General features: G+C 36.0%; 1 protein-coding gene across 5 annotated transcripts in view; it reads right to left on the reverse strand.

The window, feature by feature from the left end:
- Window positions 1–16835, reverse strand: part of RGS7 (regulator of G protein signaling 7) — a 248123-nt gene that overhangs the window by 87358 nt on the left and 143930 nt on the right. For all 5 annotated transcript variants that reach the window (XM_074863227.1, XM_074863228.1, XM_074863229.1 and 2 more), the window contains exon 4: window positions 3381–3431. In XM_074863227.1, the coding sequence (XP_074719328.1) occupies window positions 3381–3431 (51 nt within the window). The remainder of the gene's footprint in view (window positions 1–3380; window positions 3432–16835) is intronic.

Consider the following 16835-nt stretch of genomic DNA (forward strand, 5'->3'; position numbering starts at 1 on the left):
TCTAGGCAATTTCAGCTGACACCTTTAAATCAGCTCATCTACCCTTTCTGTTCTATTTTTTCCCCCTAAGGATTAAAAGGACTTCAGTCTCTAGTGTGGTCAGTCTGGTACATTTCATGGCACTAATTATGACTTTTAAAAAGAAAAACACAATGTAGAAAAACAGAGTAGATTTTCCGCATTAAGCGTAATTGGCACCATCAGTGAAGAGTCAGCACTTACCCTGTAATGGTCAATTCAACAAACACGTCTAAGTGCCAAACCACAAGTCCTTACAATTCTGTAAACTCAGTTAATTGCTTCTTTTCGGGTTGAGGTCAGGCTTATTTTTATGACTGAATTAAACTTCCACATTAAAAATAACTTAGATAATTTCTGTTCCTTAAAATTTTACAGATGAGTTGTAGGCTGAAACACAAACATTTTTTAAGTACAAATTGAAAAGCAAACAATGTAACAGCAACTGTATGTTGCGCACAGCTATTCTGGGCACAAGCTCTACCCTGCTCACTGAAATAACTTCAAATCTGGTATAATTTAGCAGAATCCACCCATCTCCAGTTTATTTTCTTGATAGAGATTTACTGCAGTGAGCCAAAATCTTTCAAATCTTCCACAAAAAATTATTTTCCATTTATGAAAAAAGTGCAGGTTTTTTTGACGGGCAATTTATATTTGTAACTATATTTTACTTCAAATTGCTCTTTCCAGATAATAGCTTTATACTTATTAACATAGTGAAAGCAAATGTTGCTGCCAGACCTTCTCCTGCCTTTTGTTTTCCCACTATCCATAAAGTAGCCTTCCTCATTCCCATTTAAATGGTTTTGGAGTTGTATTCCCTATGCAAAACAAAGGAAAAAATTGCCCTACAAAATGTGATTTTTTTTTTTTTTTTAATGTAGGGTAGTGCCATTTCCTTCTTATTAGTTCTTTGTTTTACTAAAGAACAAGTTGACCGATGGAGTTAGGTGTTTTCACCTTGAACAACAGAAGGCTCAAGGGGGACCTCATCACAGTTTTCCAGTACTTAAAGGGTGGCGAAAGCAAAGAGGACAGAGGCTCTCTTTACAAGGAGTCACATGGAAAGGACAAGGGGCAATGGGTACAAGTTGCAGAGGAAGAGGTTTCATCTTGATATAAGAAAGAAATTTTTTACAGTGAGAACAATCACTGGAACAATCTCCCCGTGGACATGGTGGAGTCCCCATCACTGGAGGTTTTCAAGATGCGACTAGACAGGGTGCTAGATAATTTCATCTAGACTTCCTTTAGCATGAAAGGTTGGAGTAGATGATCTTTTGAGGTCCCTTCTAATCTGGGCTGTTCTATGATTCTGTGAATCTAACTGTCTACTTACCCCTAAAATCACAATCTGCATTCCTTGCTTGCACAAGTAGTTCACAGCACTGGTAGATGAGGTGCGCAAATAGTCTTAAAATGTGTGAAACAAGGTCTGTTTTATGTTGCTCTTACAGGTATGTTGCTGATATCAGAATTAGAGAGAGATGATAACTTTCAGTGCAAACACAGGCATTATTATTTCTGCATCACAAAATTGCATAGCTTCACAAGAGCTTTGTAACAGGACCCTACGGGGGAGTTTTAAAAGACAGTCATAGTAAAACCTTGGCACACTGGTGAAAAGTGGACAGAAGATACTGGAAATGCAAATTATGGTGACAACTGTTCACAGAAATTTAGGGCTTTTCCACAGGAAATCCTAGATTGTCTTGTCTAGAACTGGAACAAAAATTCACACACTTAGAAGATTTTACAAACCAGAATATTTTCAGTAGTTTTGTCATATGAATAGTTCTTGCTCACCATCTGTCAGGTTCACTACTATCTGGCAGTTCTGAGTACTACCCAAAGGCAGCATTTAGGGTGATTGGCTTTCTGAAGATTTGCATCCAGCCATCTCCAGATAGCTGACTTTGGACCAGGACTGACATGCACAAGGCATTTTTGTCATTGTGGATAGTTTTTTCCACCCATGCTTAAACCCAGCTTGAATTAAATTACTGCGGTGTTCTGGTTACATACATTAGTAGTTTGAGTGTTTGTTCAGTTTTATTGAATATCAACATAGGGAACCATCTTTTCCATTTAGTCTATTCCAAATTTCATAACAACCAGATAATCTGAATGACAGCCTATCCCAGTATTGCGGTTCTGATTTGACAAATAAAGGTTAAGCTTCCATATCAAATAAATACAGAATGGCAATCCTTCAAACTCTGATAAATATAGATAGGTGAGTGTTTTGTAGCTGACAACTGAGAAATACAATATCACACATAGGTCTCTTGCAACGCTCCACTCTATCTTCAGGAAGCAAACATATGACACTCTGTGAAGTTACATAAAACTGGAAGCAATTAACAATCTCTTTCATGTAACCTATCAATAAGTTCTGAACCGGCTACTTCCAAATATCAAATTATGTATTTGCAATAGTTCTTCACTATTCAAGTCACAATTTTAAACACAGTGATTTTACTTTTTGCTGGAATTCCACAACAATCATATTTTCATTTCTAATACGACAGAAAACCACATTTTTAAATTAAAAAACCCAAACAAAACAGCACCAAATAAAACATAAATTCCGTTCCCAAAAGTCTGAAATGGGAAGAGGAAAGAAAGATCATGCTTTAAAGAAGGCAGACTATCTTTCCCCTAACAAAAAGATAATAGGAACTTCCACAGAATATTTTATTTCTGCCATTCGGCATTTTCTACTAGAAATCATTCCTTTCTGGAAAATTTCAGATCATGTAACAAGATTCCTGTAAATAATGAAAATAAATATCAGATACACACCAAACTGCATTTGCTGCTGGACGCACAAGAAACCCGTGGCAGAGCTTGGAACCAAAGCTTACTTCCACGTTCCAACCCAGCTGATCGAGCAGTGAACTGTTCTTACCACACTGATTTTATTTACAATTCACTTTCCATTTAAGATGCTATAAAAGGGGCCAAACTTAAGAATAGAAATGCAGCTGTCGATAGCAGTACAAGAGCATATTCCATTAATTCCATTTATTTTTTATATATTGAAAAATTCTGTTAAGAAAACAGCATGTGTTTAACAAACTATTTAGCACGACACTGAGTAAATTCCTCATGGAGTAGAACTTAAACTCATTTTTCTACTAATTAAAGCAGCTATCATTTTCATCCTTGGCCATCATCAACCAAAATCCTCAGATTCTTAGCAAAGTTTTCTAATATTTGATGCTGTATGTTTTGCTATTGAAATTATACTGGTCAAATGCTGCCTGGCCACACCCACTGCAACAGAAGATAAAGTCAGATCCACTCTTTTAAAAAGACAAACCAGAATTTTCAGACATGAAAAAAAGAGAAATTACCTGGGTCTTCTATAGACAAGTTCTTCGTTAACCATTGAACAATGTCTGAACCTAGAAACAAAACAGCAGGCATTTTTAGATTAGTAAAATTTCTTTTCCTATTCTTCAGTTCCCTAGGCCAATTAATATTGTTCTAGTGTGTAAAAGAGATCTACAATTTCTGCTCAGTTTATCTAGAAATAATTAGACCATTCTATTTTTTTTTTCATTTTATTTTAGTAAAAAACCATACCACTCCTTTCTTTAGGGCAAGACTCATAAAATGTAATAAAAGTGCATTAAGGGTATGAGAATAGCCTGTAATTCAAAAATTACATTACTGCAAAATTTACATAGAAAAGTAAACACTTTATTAAGTTAGTATTAAGTTTTCCCACCTTCCAAATTAGTTTACAAATGAAGCCTAGAAAATGTAAATGCAACACACATTGTGATTATGCAATATAGGGAGTATATGCTGCAGGCCATGCTGGAGGCTTAAAAACCTCCTTGGGACTAATACATAGCATTCTGAGCTCCATTTAGGAGCTGCAGTTTGTGTTCAACTTTGTCTTCTGATTTTATTATCTTTAACTATCACTTCTGCTGTAATGACTTTCAACCCATTCCACTGGCTACCAGTAAAAGCATATTCAGTTACCTAAACATGAACTATCAGTGTTTCAGACTCTGCCTCATGGCTAAGCTCTTGACAGAATCAATTTTTCCCCTGGTACTAAAGCTCTTTCCTTACCACTTTGGTCTCTTTTCTTCTTCTGTATCCCTTCATTTATTGCCTATCCATTTCTTTCTATTTAATTTCCTGTCCTTATTTTAAGGTGCCATGTTATTGCTTGCCTCTTATCGCTTCCAATACCAGATTCCCTGCTGTCTTTTGAACTGAGTATCCCTCCAACCCCACCTCCTAACTCCTAACCCCTCTGCTCCTCTTGGCCATGCACTTCCTATCACACTTTACCCTCTATGTGCCAAGTCACAAGCTGAAGTCAATCTTGGTCTTCAGACTGAAAGCTACGGTTGGATTTCACCCATTGTGAGCATGAATTATAAAATAAATTAAGAAGCAGTTCTGCAGACAAAAAGACAAAAACATTAATGATTTAAAGAACTTTAAGTAATCAAATTGGCTTAAGGGGAAATATACTGAAACACTGAGGGGAAGTTATATGTGTGTTCTCCATGTTTCATGATGGTTGCATCATGCCTGCAGTTCAGACAAGCAGCATAATAGAGAGATGTCACATGTAGAACCAATATTTCTGTTGCTCATCCATTTCTCAGCAGATATGATAACATATTTCTTTTATAAACCTTAAATTTTAAAAAGATAATGAAAATGAACACAATCTACACAGATATAAATGAAATCAAAATAATAAAATCTCATGAATGGACAATAATATATAACATTAGAATCTGGAGGATATTTCCCCTGTCACTCTCTAGATTCAGATTTCTTCCTTCCCACATGCATAATTTCCCTTGATCTTCTTAAGGCACCGAATATGATATTTTAAAGAAGCATTTCAGGGAAGAACAAAGATTTATTTCTCCTTACTTTCTTAATTTTCAAGAATATAATTTTGTAACTTTCATTTTATTACACTTAGTGAATAGGTTTATCATGTATTTTACAAAGCCTAGCTGACTATATCCTAACTTTTCATGTGTGCATGCATTATTAAATTCATTACATAGCAATGAAAACTGTGGAAATATCACAATCATGTCCAAAGCACTGATTTTCATTACTATGTTACATGTTTAAATTTTGATAGATATTAAACTCAGGTGGCACCATTTCTCATAGCATTTACATAAAATTATTCCTTAAATGAAGCAATTTACCTTTGTGTGTTGTTGGATGACTACAAAATGTTTCAGTCAGATATTCCTACCTCAAAATATTCTATTTTTATGCATTTTTATAAATACAGTCTCTGTCCTTTATTTATACATATGAACTTAATAAGCCTGACTCTGAAGGAAGAATTTTAGCTTAGTATAACATGAAAGTTCATAGACTTCAATGACACAGTCCAAGACTAGCTATATTTTTATGTCAGATGACTAGAGAAGTTAGTCAGCCCTAAATATTTCCATAAATCTTCAAAAGTCAGAGATAAAAAGTAATTATAAAAACAACATGACATTTTAAAATACTGATTCTTTGGTTTCTTTCAAATCTCTCAGGTACCATAAGGGAAGAAATTTTCTATTCTTTTTATCTCACCTTTAAATACTTCTTTTCTCTTTACCTCTTTTGAAAACTTTCCTACAGTGACACACAGTATTCCTCGGGCCTCGGCTCCTGTCATCACATTTGCATACGTAGTTCCCACATCAGAAATTTCACCTCCATATGTTACACTGTCTTCTGGCTTATTATAAATAATAGTGGGAAATGGGATTTCTTGACAATTGCATCATCTGATTCTGAAAGATCATTACTGTTCTATTCACACTTTACATTGAAGCCATTCCCCTGGTACCCAAAAGCCTGAAGAGCAGTTTAAGCCAGCTATCACATTTGAACACTCCAATGATTTCAGCTGCATGACTTCAATGACAAAAGCCCAGATGAATAAATATTAACATGAACACTCCCCTTCCAGTGTGAAGGCTATCCAGGCGACACAAAGTTGCAAGTAATTTGTCATATCACAAGTGAGAAATTTATCAATTCATACCCCTTTGGGAGATCTTGAGGCCAGCTCTAGACCTAAAAAGAATAATAAGGTATAGCTTGCTGTGTGTTTCTTTAGCTGCTACTTTTAATGTCTAATCAACAAAATTATTTCATTAAATCGTTCCTGTGCCCTTTTCTAAGGTTCATTACTTATGCAAATGTGTTTCTAAAAGCAAAACCATTACTATAATTTCTTATCTCAGGAAAAGAACAAGGCAGCAAACCAGATGAATTCTTTACAGGAAAACAGTATTTCCTTTGAGTCCTAACTTTGAAAATCTGGTGACCAGTAAATTCATGTCATTTTTCATACACCACACTTCACATCTACAGGAATTATGATCCGATAATTAGGATGAAAAGTATTACAGACTTCATTATTTGTAAACAAGAGCTATACTTATAGGATAAAACATCTTCAACCTTCAAATCTGAACCTATCTGATCACCAGGAATCTATCAAAAAGACAAACTAGTCAGATGATACTAATTTTATGGAAGCCACTACCTTGGTATTGGACCCTCCTGAAAAGGAAAACTTCAGCAATCCAAAATAGAAAATGTCTGCTGTATCAGAAAGATACTCAGTTTTTATATACTGTTTAATGTGCCAGTCACTGATAATGTGTGATAACAAAGGCCCAGTACGGTTTTCAAAGTAGGTTCTCCAAGTTTCCCTGCCTCACTTCCAGAAGGCAGCTAAAAGGCAAGCTGGCTGTTAGATCTGTAAGGTGCAGAAGACTGAAGTTAAATCACCAACTGAATTTTGAAATCTCAGAAGAACCTTAAATTGTCATGCCAATTTCAGTAGCAAATAAAACTGGACAAGGCAAGCGCAAGCAGAAAACATTCAAAAAAAGGTTTCTTTTAGACCTAGAGCCTGAGAGTCAACAGTGAGACTCCTTAAATGCCAGCACCTATCCAGATAATTGCAATAAAATTCGCAAGATCTTACTCAAGTCCAAAAGTATGAGAGACTTTCAACTTCTTTAAAGAAAGAGGCAAAAATATTTCTACATTCATATACAAACAAAGAGACTCAAGCATGTTCTTTGTAAAATGTACTTGCTGAAAACTCCACAAGTGATTAATTTTAAATTAAATGGTCCAGAAATAGCAGTTGTTGAAGCTGTCACAGCACCTTAAGAAAATATTTTTGAGGAAAGTCTGAACCCTGCAATGCTAATTTCCAAGTCAAAGTCTTAAAGGTTAGGGCAATGCTAAGGTTAGCTTTCAAGAACAAACTCCTCATTTTAAACAAGTCTTTACAGAGTGCATTTCAAAAAGGTATTGACTCTGACCTACAGATAATTTAATGAGAATGATAGATCCATTTTTTGCTATGCATAACTGCAATGAGCCCTGTAAGCCTTGATATAACAACAAAAAGATATGATAGTAGTTCTGCCAAAGAAAATCAAAATTCAAAATGCTCTATCTTTTTAAGAATTCAAAACCATATTTAGCTGAAGAAGATGTAAGTTGCAAGAAAGTATATTTCATAAATCAGAATCACAAATCATGAGACCACTGAGAAACTTAACTCAATGATTTCTTATTTCGTAAGGAGACAGGTTCAACCTTGCAAAAAACCACTCTTTTACTGCTAATATATTGGTTTCGTAACTAAAATGTATTCTTTTTTTTTTTTACTTGTAGACCTCAGAGTATTTACAGATGATGAAGAGAGACAGGAACACAGGATGCTCCCCTGCATTACTGATACGAAGAGAGAGGGTTTTGCTGTTGACCATCCAGCAAACACTTACTCTATCTTCATCAAGACTTTTGCCATCTGAACTCTCAAGAGCAACCTAACCATAACAATGTTGGTACTGTGCTGTGAAAGCCAGAAAGATGGGCCTGTTGGGTAGGTGCTTGTTTGCTGGAAGGCAACAGCAGATCATCTGGGACCTCCCTTGAGCGAGCCCCTTGGTCAGCTGGGCCACCTTCAGCAATTCACCACCACCACGTCTTGAGAACTTGGGGATTTTATGTAAGGCAACACACAGTAGGGAAAACTTAATAAACATTAGACAGTACCAGTTTCTACATTTGAGACAAGAAGACTGTTACTAAATTAGTAAGGAAAAAGCACTGCATTTCCATTGTTTCTTTTTTTTTTTTTTTTTTCCATTGGGAGAGGAGAGAATTGTGCCGTTTTGACTTCCATCTTTCACACCATTGCTTGTCACACTACTTCATGGTAATACATCAGGAAATTAAGTTTAGTTACTGATACATGCTTCAAAATCCTTGGCCATTAGTGTCTGAAAAAAATGTAATGTCAAATTTCATTTCTCACCACTGATTCAGGTATTGGAAACACAGAAACTGGATCAGATGAGCAAGGAGACTGTACAGGCCAGTGGCCTATCAGGTTCTCAGAACTAACTGTTTTCTCACAAAAATTGCTCTCTAACAGAGAGTCGGACTCTGTGAGAAAAGGCTTTCACTGGTGAATGGGACAAGATGATCCACATACTCCCTGAAGTTTTCATGGTCACAAACTACAGCATATGTTGTCATATCTGTTATACCAGCATAAATATTTTACAATTTCTTTTCTTTCTCTGACAAGCACAGTTTGTGTATGAATTCTGCATGTATACATCTGAAAGAAATCAAGTACCATGTATTTCAGGGCAGAAGGGCAGATGGAAGAAAAGCAATGGCTATATTACATTTTGGCATACTTATGGAAAAACTTATTTGAATCCATATTGGATTACTCAGTTTATTTTTCTCCTATGTCTGCTACAGCTGAGCAAAGAGAATGCTTGCAACACTTGATAGTGCTGTGCACAGAAGAGTGAAAGATAGTAGGGTGTGGGGACTCCCCTCTGAGGCTGGGACTGCAGTAGTGCTGGAAGAAACAAGGAGTTACTTCCCCATAATTTATGGCTCTAGTCAGCACTAAGCTGCACTGGATTTCAGTCTAACAGAAAATGTATTTTCTGTGCTTTGATTGCTCACTTCTTAGTGTCAGAAGTGAGCTGGTAACAAATATTTAGATGATAAAAAGGGGAGATAAGGGAAATGACACAAGCTGTATAAATAAATTTGGCTTTATTTCATACTAATTTAAATGCTTTCCACCTTATATTTTTATTTAACAGTTTTCTCTTTCTTTTCTTTATTCTTTTGGATTAATATAAAACAAATTTATAGACCTAATCCGGTATCATTTATCATGAGTGGAAACAGACCTGAAACTGTGATAATTTGAATGCTGATTGCATTTACATATTTAACCTACTGACCTCTACTATTTAAATGGGTTGACTTTTAAAAGAAAGACATCATTGATCAAAGTGCAGTTTGATTAAGGAAACTTGCATCTCAACTTTCACACACTTATTTCTGCCACTTGCTTTTTAAAATTATTGACGAAAATAAATGCATAAATTTACTCTTTTGACTTATTATAAATGGAGGTGGACCACACATGTGCTTGAGTCCCCTCAGACCTCAAGGAAGCTTGTACCTAGTTGCAGATTTAAAAATCTCATCTGAATAATGCTAACGGTACAGAGAATATGACATTTTTTAATGACACTACTCAAGCAGAAAAGTAATTACAGTTTTCTAGTTTTAAAACAATATAAGCAGCAATATAATTGTTTTTTTTCAAGTGAAGATGGACACAAGAATTTGCAGCAATAAAACTCTCAAATGAATCATCCTACTGCTTTTGGGTTGGACCCTTTCATTCTGTGCTGTAAGCAATCCTCAAAAATACTCAAGCCTAAAAGGGCAGAAAGGATCCTTACTTCTGGCTAGCATAACCCTGTGAAGAACAATGTGTTTCTTGATATTGTTAATTTACTGAATCTCTACTTTGGAGAGGAAAAATCATCTACTTTCATATTGTGAAAGAGCTAATACAGGACGTGAGAAGTCTCTTCCACTTCCATACCTACAAGAAATCACTCAACAGTGCTGACCAATATATTCAAGTAATGTAAATTCTGCAGTCACAGCCTGTCTCATAACCAAGTTTCAGAACCGAAATCTGGTTCATAAAAAGAGTAATTAATCATGTCTGTGTGTCTGTGCCCATTCTTTAGTCTAAAAGTGCCAATCCACACAGGCCTGTCTTCTACAGCCAAAGGAACTGCCACTTCATTCCAGCAACATTTATCTCTAAAGATTCTCAAAAGACATCCTCTACTTAGATCTCTTCAACAACCACAAGTGACTGTTTTACAGATGACACTAGCTGTGTATAATTGGCAATATACCAGTAACCACAGATGGGACCCCTGTAATCCAAAGGCTGTCATAATAAGCACTAGAGTTTAGCATCTTGCTGAAGAACATTGCTTCATGCTAAACATTTGCAAGACAAGAGTGATGTTGTTTAGAAAAACTAAGTGGTATGAAAACCCAGCACAGCCTTTCTATCGTAAAGGAATTTTTATGCTTTTCTTCAAGATGATGTAAAGCCATGTGATCTTGTTTGACTATAATAAAATATCAGTGTTCAAGTGACATCGATAAAGAAAATACTATTTTGTATATTCCCCTAACAAAATCTTACAAATTCTATGTAAAAATATTTGTGGGGAGAAAAAAAACCCCAGGAAATATAAGTAGAATTCTGAATACCATAAGGTTGCCTTGAAGAAATTTCATTTATGAGAAATCTTCATCTCCGGAAAAAAACCCCACACTTCATTTTTAAATACTGTATGCATACTCCAAGCAAAACTTCTAAAGTCTGAGATGAACAAGGAGCCCAGAAGGCTTATCAGTGAGACCTACTTGATTTCATGTCCATCAGAAATCTTAAATAATGATAAAAGAAGATTAGAAGCTAAGTAAGTTAAGTGACTTTCAGTTTTCCTCATCATTACGATCCATCCTTCTTCTCCTTTCAATCAATTCCTCTATTCACCCTTCAAACACATGCAAACACGTTTGGGTACTATTTAGAGGGAATTAGCCAAGAATTCAGCAGCTCATTGTGTTCTCCTTCCCTCATTACCTTTGGGAACTCTTGAGCTAAATTCCATCCTCCAAATAGTTTTGGATCCACCTCCCAGTGGAGAGCAGGAACCCTCCAAACACCAAGCATAACTGTATCCATGCTATTCCCAACACTAGTGCGTAAATCAATAGGCAATTAAGCTGTTCTGCAATATCGATGCTCCACCTTGTAGGTGAGTGCCTTGCCACCAGCCTAAAGAACAATTTCTTCTGTCTCTTTAAGTGATGACATAACTCTTTATACAAAATATGAGAAACTCTATGTGGAAGAGAACAGTCTCTACTGCCTGCTGATTATATTCTCTAAAGCATGAGTCAACTTCGTCCAAATTTCTGCTCAAGCAGTTTCAGGCATTTGAACCTGAGTGTCTCCACCTTAGTCTTTAGGCATTCTGGTCAGGGCTCCTTTTAATTCCTTTTGCTGGAGCTGTAATGCTTTTGTGTTAAATAGTTTTGGAGATAATGGGAGAAAATAAATTATTTGCTACCCTGTAGGACACCTGTGTGAAGAGTTGAGCACTTGGAGTCCCTTCCCTACTGCAGTGAAGGCTGGTTTATGGAAAGTAGAAAAGCACTGGCAAATGCATCCTGGTGCAGCACACAGCAGTGTATGAACACGACAGCAACCTCCCTTGAGAGAGGCCGAGAAAGAAATGGATATGTGACTCCTGTCCCAAGTTTGTCCTCCAGTTCCTAAAATAACATGTAAAAGGGCAACAATAACATCACTGTTGCCTAACTGTCTTGAATTCTCACTCTGAAAATTCATCCAAGATTACTTCAGGAAAACTAACACATTTTTGAGGGACAAATTTGCTACTTACCATAAACAGTTCATCTGGCTTTCTTTTTAAGTTCACTAGATGTTTCACTGTATCTTGCTGACAACTTGGTATAGAAAACAGGTAGATTGATAAGCACAATTTTTTGGAGTTCACTGCTGAGGAAACACCACATAATTTCACTGATCACCTCCTAAGTCTTCTTTCTTAATGAGCAAGCAAGTTTCAGATTAACAGAAGAATAATTTGTTAGTTTCATGATGGAGGGCTCCTCAGTGGAAAGCATCACCAAGGCACAAGTTTTTTTCCTTTATCCTATGTATTTGTATGCAATTACTGAAATGGAGCTTTTGTCAAGTAATTCAGCAGCAGCTGAAATTTCTAAACAAAGTCGCTTCCTAGGTCATTTGAATGGCTTTCCTCCCTTGGAGAATAAAAATAATAAGCTTGTGCTAGGACTATACTGAGACCATATGCTAAGTATTTCAGGGGAACATGGACAGGTGAGACCCCAGAGCTAAAGGGCTGCCAAGCAGAAATGGTGTCGGAGTGGAGCCAGAGGGGAACAGACAACATTATTTCATGCAGTGTTTGTAGATAGGAGCAATCAATGTAAATAATTTTATACCCCTTGTTAACTATAGTGGGTATCCATGCATAAATTGTAAAGTCATCTAATTTTATGATTTGCATAAATCTCAATTACCTTACTTTATACCTGCTTAAAATATAAAACCAGATTATTTAAATTTGGATTTTTTTTTTAAGAACGCATACAAATACACATTGTATCTAGCTGGAGATACTACTTACAGTGTTTCTGCTGATTTCACAATTACAACGTCTTGAAAAGAATGCCAAGCTAGAAAAAAATATTCATCAAAGTAGCAGTGGCAATATCCAAAGCAACCTTATTAACTTTCCATAGCATTGTCATCACATACTGCAGTTTCTGCCCTCTTAGTTTTTACAAAATTGCATATCACTATTAGTCAAATGTGTTCTTTCTCTCATACACTTATGAGTAAGCGTCTGCAAGTTGCACTTTGGTAATTTTTGCAACACAGTAGAAGCTGCCTGAGATTATCTCTGACACAATAAATAGTTTTACTTTCTTATTTTTTTACATCAGCAGTTTGAAAATTGTGTGTAAAAACAAACAGCCTCCAAGTTCAACAAAAATGCTTTGTGAAAGTCTTCACCGTGCTATTGCTTCAAGCAATTCTGTATTTTTTTCATATTTCCACTTCAATATCTCTAAGAAATAAGATATTTTCCTTCTGAAATGGTTCTTCTAATTCTTGCCATACTGCCCCCCAAAGACACCCACACACAGATGGCAACGGAAAGAAGTGAGGCAGCAATGTAATTTTTGCTAGGCACTTCACATACACAGAGGATTTTCACAGAGGAAAATCCTGAAGTCCTAATTCAGGGGTAACAGGAGTAAATATATAAATGATATATGATTTGATTTGTGAATTTGACTCTAGGAAGAAAGTCAGTGGAGACAAAGTGACTTAGTTTTGACATGTGTCCAGTAACAATGTCAACATGCTTCCTTCCTCACAAAGCATTCCTACGCAGTAATAGTTAATTCATACAGCTTGTTTGAAAATGGGCTTTTCCACCATTGCTATTTCAAAACACTCTTTCAGTGACTCATGCTCTTACTGTTCTTTATACTTAAGACTCTGAAAACTGATGTCCAAAAAACCCCTTTTGATCATCATAGATTTCCTGAGTAACCCAAGCTATTTAATTTGGTTATTTTGACTAAAACACATGCTTCAGAAAGATTTAGTGATGATAAGTACAACAATATAACATGATGCTCTGCAGAAACTCCCAATAAAAGATGCGGGATTGGATATAAAGAACTCAGAAGTGGCCCAAGAATTTGCTCATTAGCCAGCCATTCTCACAGCTCCAGAAACATCTCCAATGGGAAACCTCATCTCAATGAAAGAAATCCTACAACACGGCAGTTGCACAAGATACTTATCTTTAGAGATACCACCCAGCGTGGGGGCACAGGCTATAACAGAAAGCCCCGAAACACGAATTTCATGACAAAATGCCAAATAATTGCAGAATAAAAATACTTTGCTTGGCCAAATTAATCATCTGGGGGTTTTAGTGCTTTTATTTTTTAACACATAGGTCCCACTGCTTCACGGCCTCCAGCATTTTTCAGCTAATAGCAATAAATACAAAATATAAGATACAAGAAAGTTTGCTGAAGCTGAATAAAAACTTTAATCCTTAATCCTAATATTCAAGTGTTACACCAGAAATGTCATTGACTATGATCAGAACTTCGCTCAAGGCTTCTTTTTTTCTATTTGAAATATGAAATGTTTTAATATTCAATAGACCACAAAAAGTTCAAATGAATTTCTATTTTTGATTAAGCTGTGCTGGATGTTTTTGTGCTATTTCCTCCAGATCCATGATTATTTTAATACTGCTATGTCTCAGAGTTTACACTTCAAAGATCTGCTGCAGGGCTACATTTTCAAAAAAGGAAAAGAAATGAAGTTATTCAAATTGTAAGTACCTATACTCTGGAGAATTAGTCTGACTGAAAATCTAATCCCATTCATCTTTTACCAAAATATGGGACTGTTTCAAGACTTTATTATACTCAATTGCTTGGCATAATAAAAACCTCATCATACAGCATGGAATGAACTGTGTTAGAAATAAAACTGATCTTTGCTCCAACTCAATACTTCCACCAAATTCAGCATATTTTCAATTTGCAGTTTTTCATGGCTATTCAGAGATTATGAATTAATTCATTGTAAATGTCAGTAATTGTGCTGCATGACTGTCTGAAGCAGGTATGACTAGGTCTGCTCTCAAAGAAATAAAAATCTCATGATTCTTCTCATGGTAGTTCTTTACATATATACCTCAAGCACTTTGTCACCGTAAAGGCAAAATCTATTAGCTCTTGAGGATAATTCCCAAAGATTCATTGAAATGTGAGTTCTGCTGACAATTGAAATTCTCTAACATGATTTATCCATCAATAGAGATTTATCAAAAATTTAAATAGACATGAACTACCATTTTAATATGCAATCAACAGTTCTTGGGTTTAAAATAAAATTAGTCATACCATCCATAAATACTGTATTTCTGTCTAAAATTGAAAATTGAAGTACAGTGTATGCTCGTATATGTGAGTGGATATGACAGCCATCGTATAAATTACGCTTCTACCAATCACAGTAAACTTAGCAAACCGAGAAGTAAAACTTAAAGATAAATCCCTCTACAATTTAGTTTACCAAGTTCATTCCTTTGCTGGTCTGTCTCCTCAGGGACATTCACATGAGCATTTGTGAGATACTAATTGCAGCCCTGTAGCTAGTGTTGGCTTTTTCTCTATGACCTTTTTATAGGAATTCAAAAGCAGCCTTTCTGCTTTTACAAGTAACTTGGTACCATATTAGTCAAATGCATCTTAGAAACAAAGTATTTTGCTTTCCATCAGTATCAGCTTCTGGCAATGACGATAGAGCCATCACTAATGTCTTCATTTCAAGGATGTCTCTTGGAGCCTGGACAAAGTAGCGACCTCTGCAAAAACCTCCTGTCTTCTCCCATCCCTACCCTCACATTCATTATGTCCAGAGCTACTGTTTGATACACTAATTCACTGGCTCATGGGAAGCACTTGAAAGTTTATGGGAGAAAGCAGGAGACAGTAATCTCCAGCCATCCATTCTCAGGTAGAATAATAACAAAAAAGACATTATTCTGAAAAATGTTGGACCACTAGCCTGTGATGCAACCTTTGGTAGGTCACATGGCTTGTATTTATCTCTATAGTAAACATAATAGTTCCCCATACTGTGCTGTGCATTTTGGGGGCTAGAGAACAGAGAAGCGTTTTGAAAAGATCAACCTGTAGGTATTAGTGTAATAAATAATACTATGTGTCCTGGAGTCTGGATTTTATTCTTCATGTTATTTTACTGTACATTTCAATGTTTTATTTCATTTGGATTAAACAGCTGAGAATGGATGGTATCTTACTGTGAACACAGGATGTATCTTTTATAACTTAGACTTGTGAGTACAGAAGCTCTTTGTGAGAATGAGGCTGTAGATCTTTTTTTTTTTCCTTTTTCACAAGATACAGAGAAAAATTAAGTTCATACTGTTGCCTAGGAGTATGCAGTGACGTGAATACTACTTTTAGCACCTGTTGCGTTTTTGCTGTTTACATTGTCAGAGTAAGAATAAATAGTAGCAAGATGTAAAAAACCCCTCATTAAGGTAACATGTATACACAACCATTGCTGTACCTAACCAAACCAGCTCTGCCCCTCTTCTTCGCAGCCTCTGTACACAGCAATTTGTTTGTATTTTGGCCTCTCCATGTAATATTTCAAGGCCTGTATGTATTTTACGTAAAACTGCTAATGATCACCATTTCTTCCTTAACCATCAATTGCAGACTCAGGAATGGATGGTATACCCTCTTTTGGGACAATAAAGGCAGAATCAGTAAAGAAATATAAAGCAAATAGGTATCCAGTACCAGGATTGCTGTTTACTACTGGAAGGTGAAAGCAGACACAACTCCTGTGTTGAGGCCCTGGAGAGAATAAAGATTTCTCAGTCAGCTAAGGAGCTGTGTCATCTAAATACAATATGGACCCAAGGTTTGGAGGGAGGGGGCAAGCAGAAGTGGGGGAAAAACTTGTTCTTGCTAAATCTTTTTATATCCTGAAAAGAGCTAAAATGAACTGATCAATAGATTAAAAAACTAAAGCTAGCAGCCCTCTACTGCAGCAGGAAATAAAAGAATCAAAACCCCCAAATTTAAAAATTTTAAGCATTTTTCCATTAAATAATTATACGCTGTTCAATCTGGCAACAGCGATTATACAATTCTCCTGGCACCCTTTTGACAGATAAGAAATTGATGCAGAGCAGCAAAGGGTACTTGTGCTTGGACTAGCAAACAGCCTG

This window comes from Strix uralensis, chromosome 3, assembly GCF_047716275.1.
Source record: "Strix uralensis isolate ZFMK-TIS-50842 chromosome 3, bStrUra1, whole genome shotgun sequence".
Classification (NCBI taxonomy): domain Eukaryota; kingdom Metazoa; phylum Chordata; class Aves; order Strigiformes; family Strigidae; genus Strix; species Strix uralensis.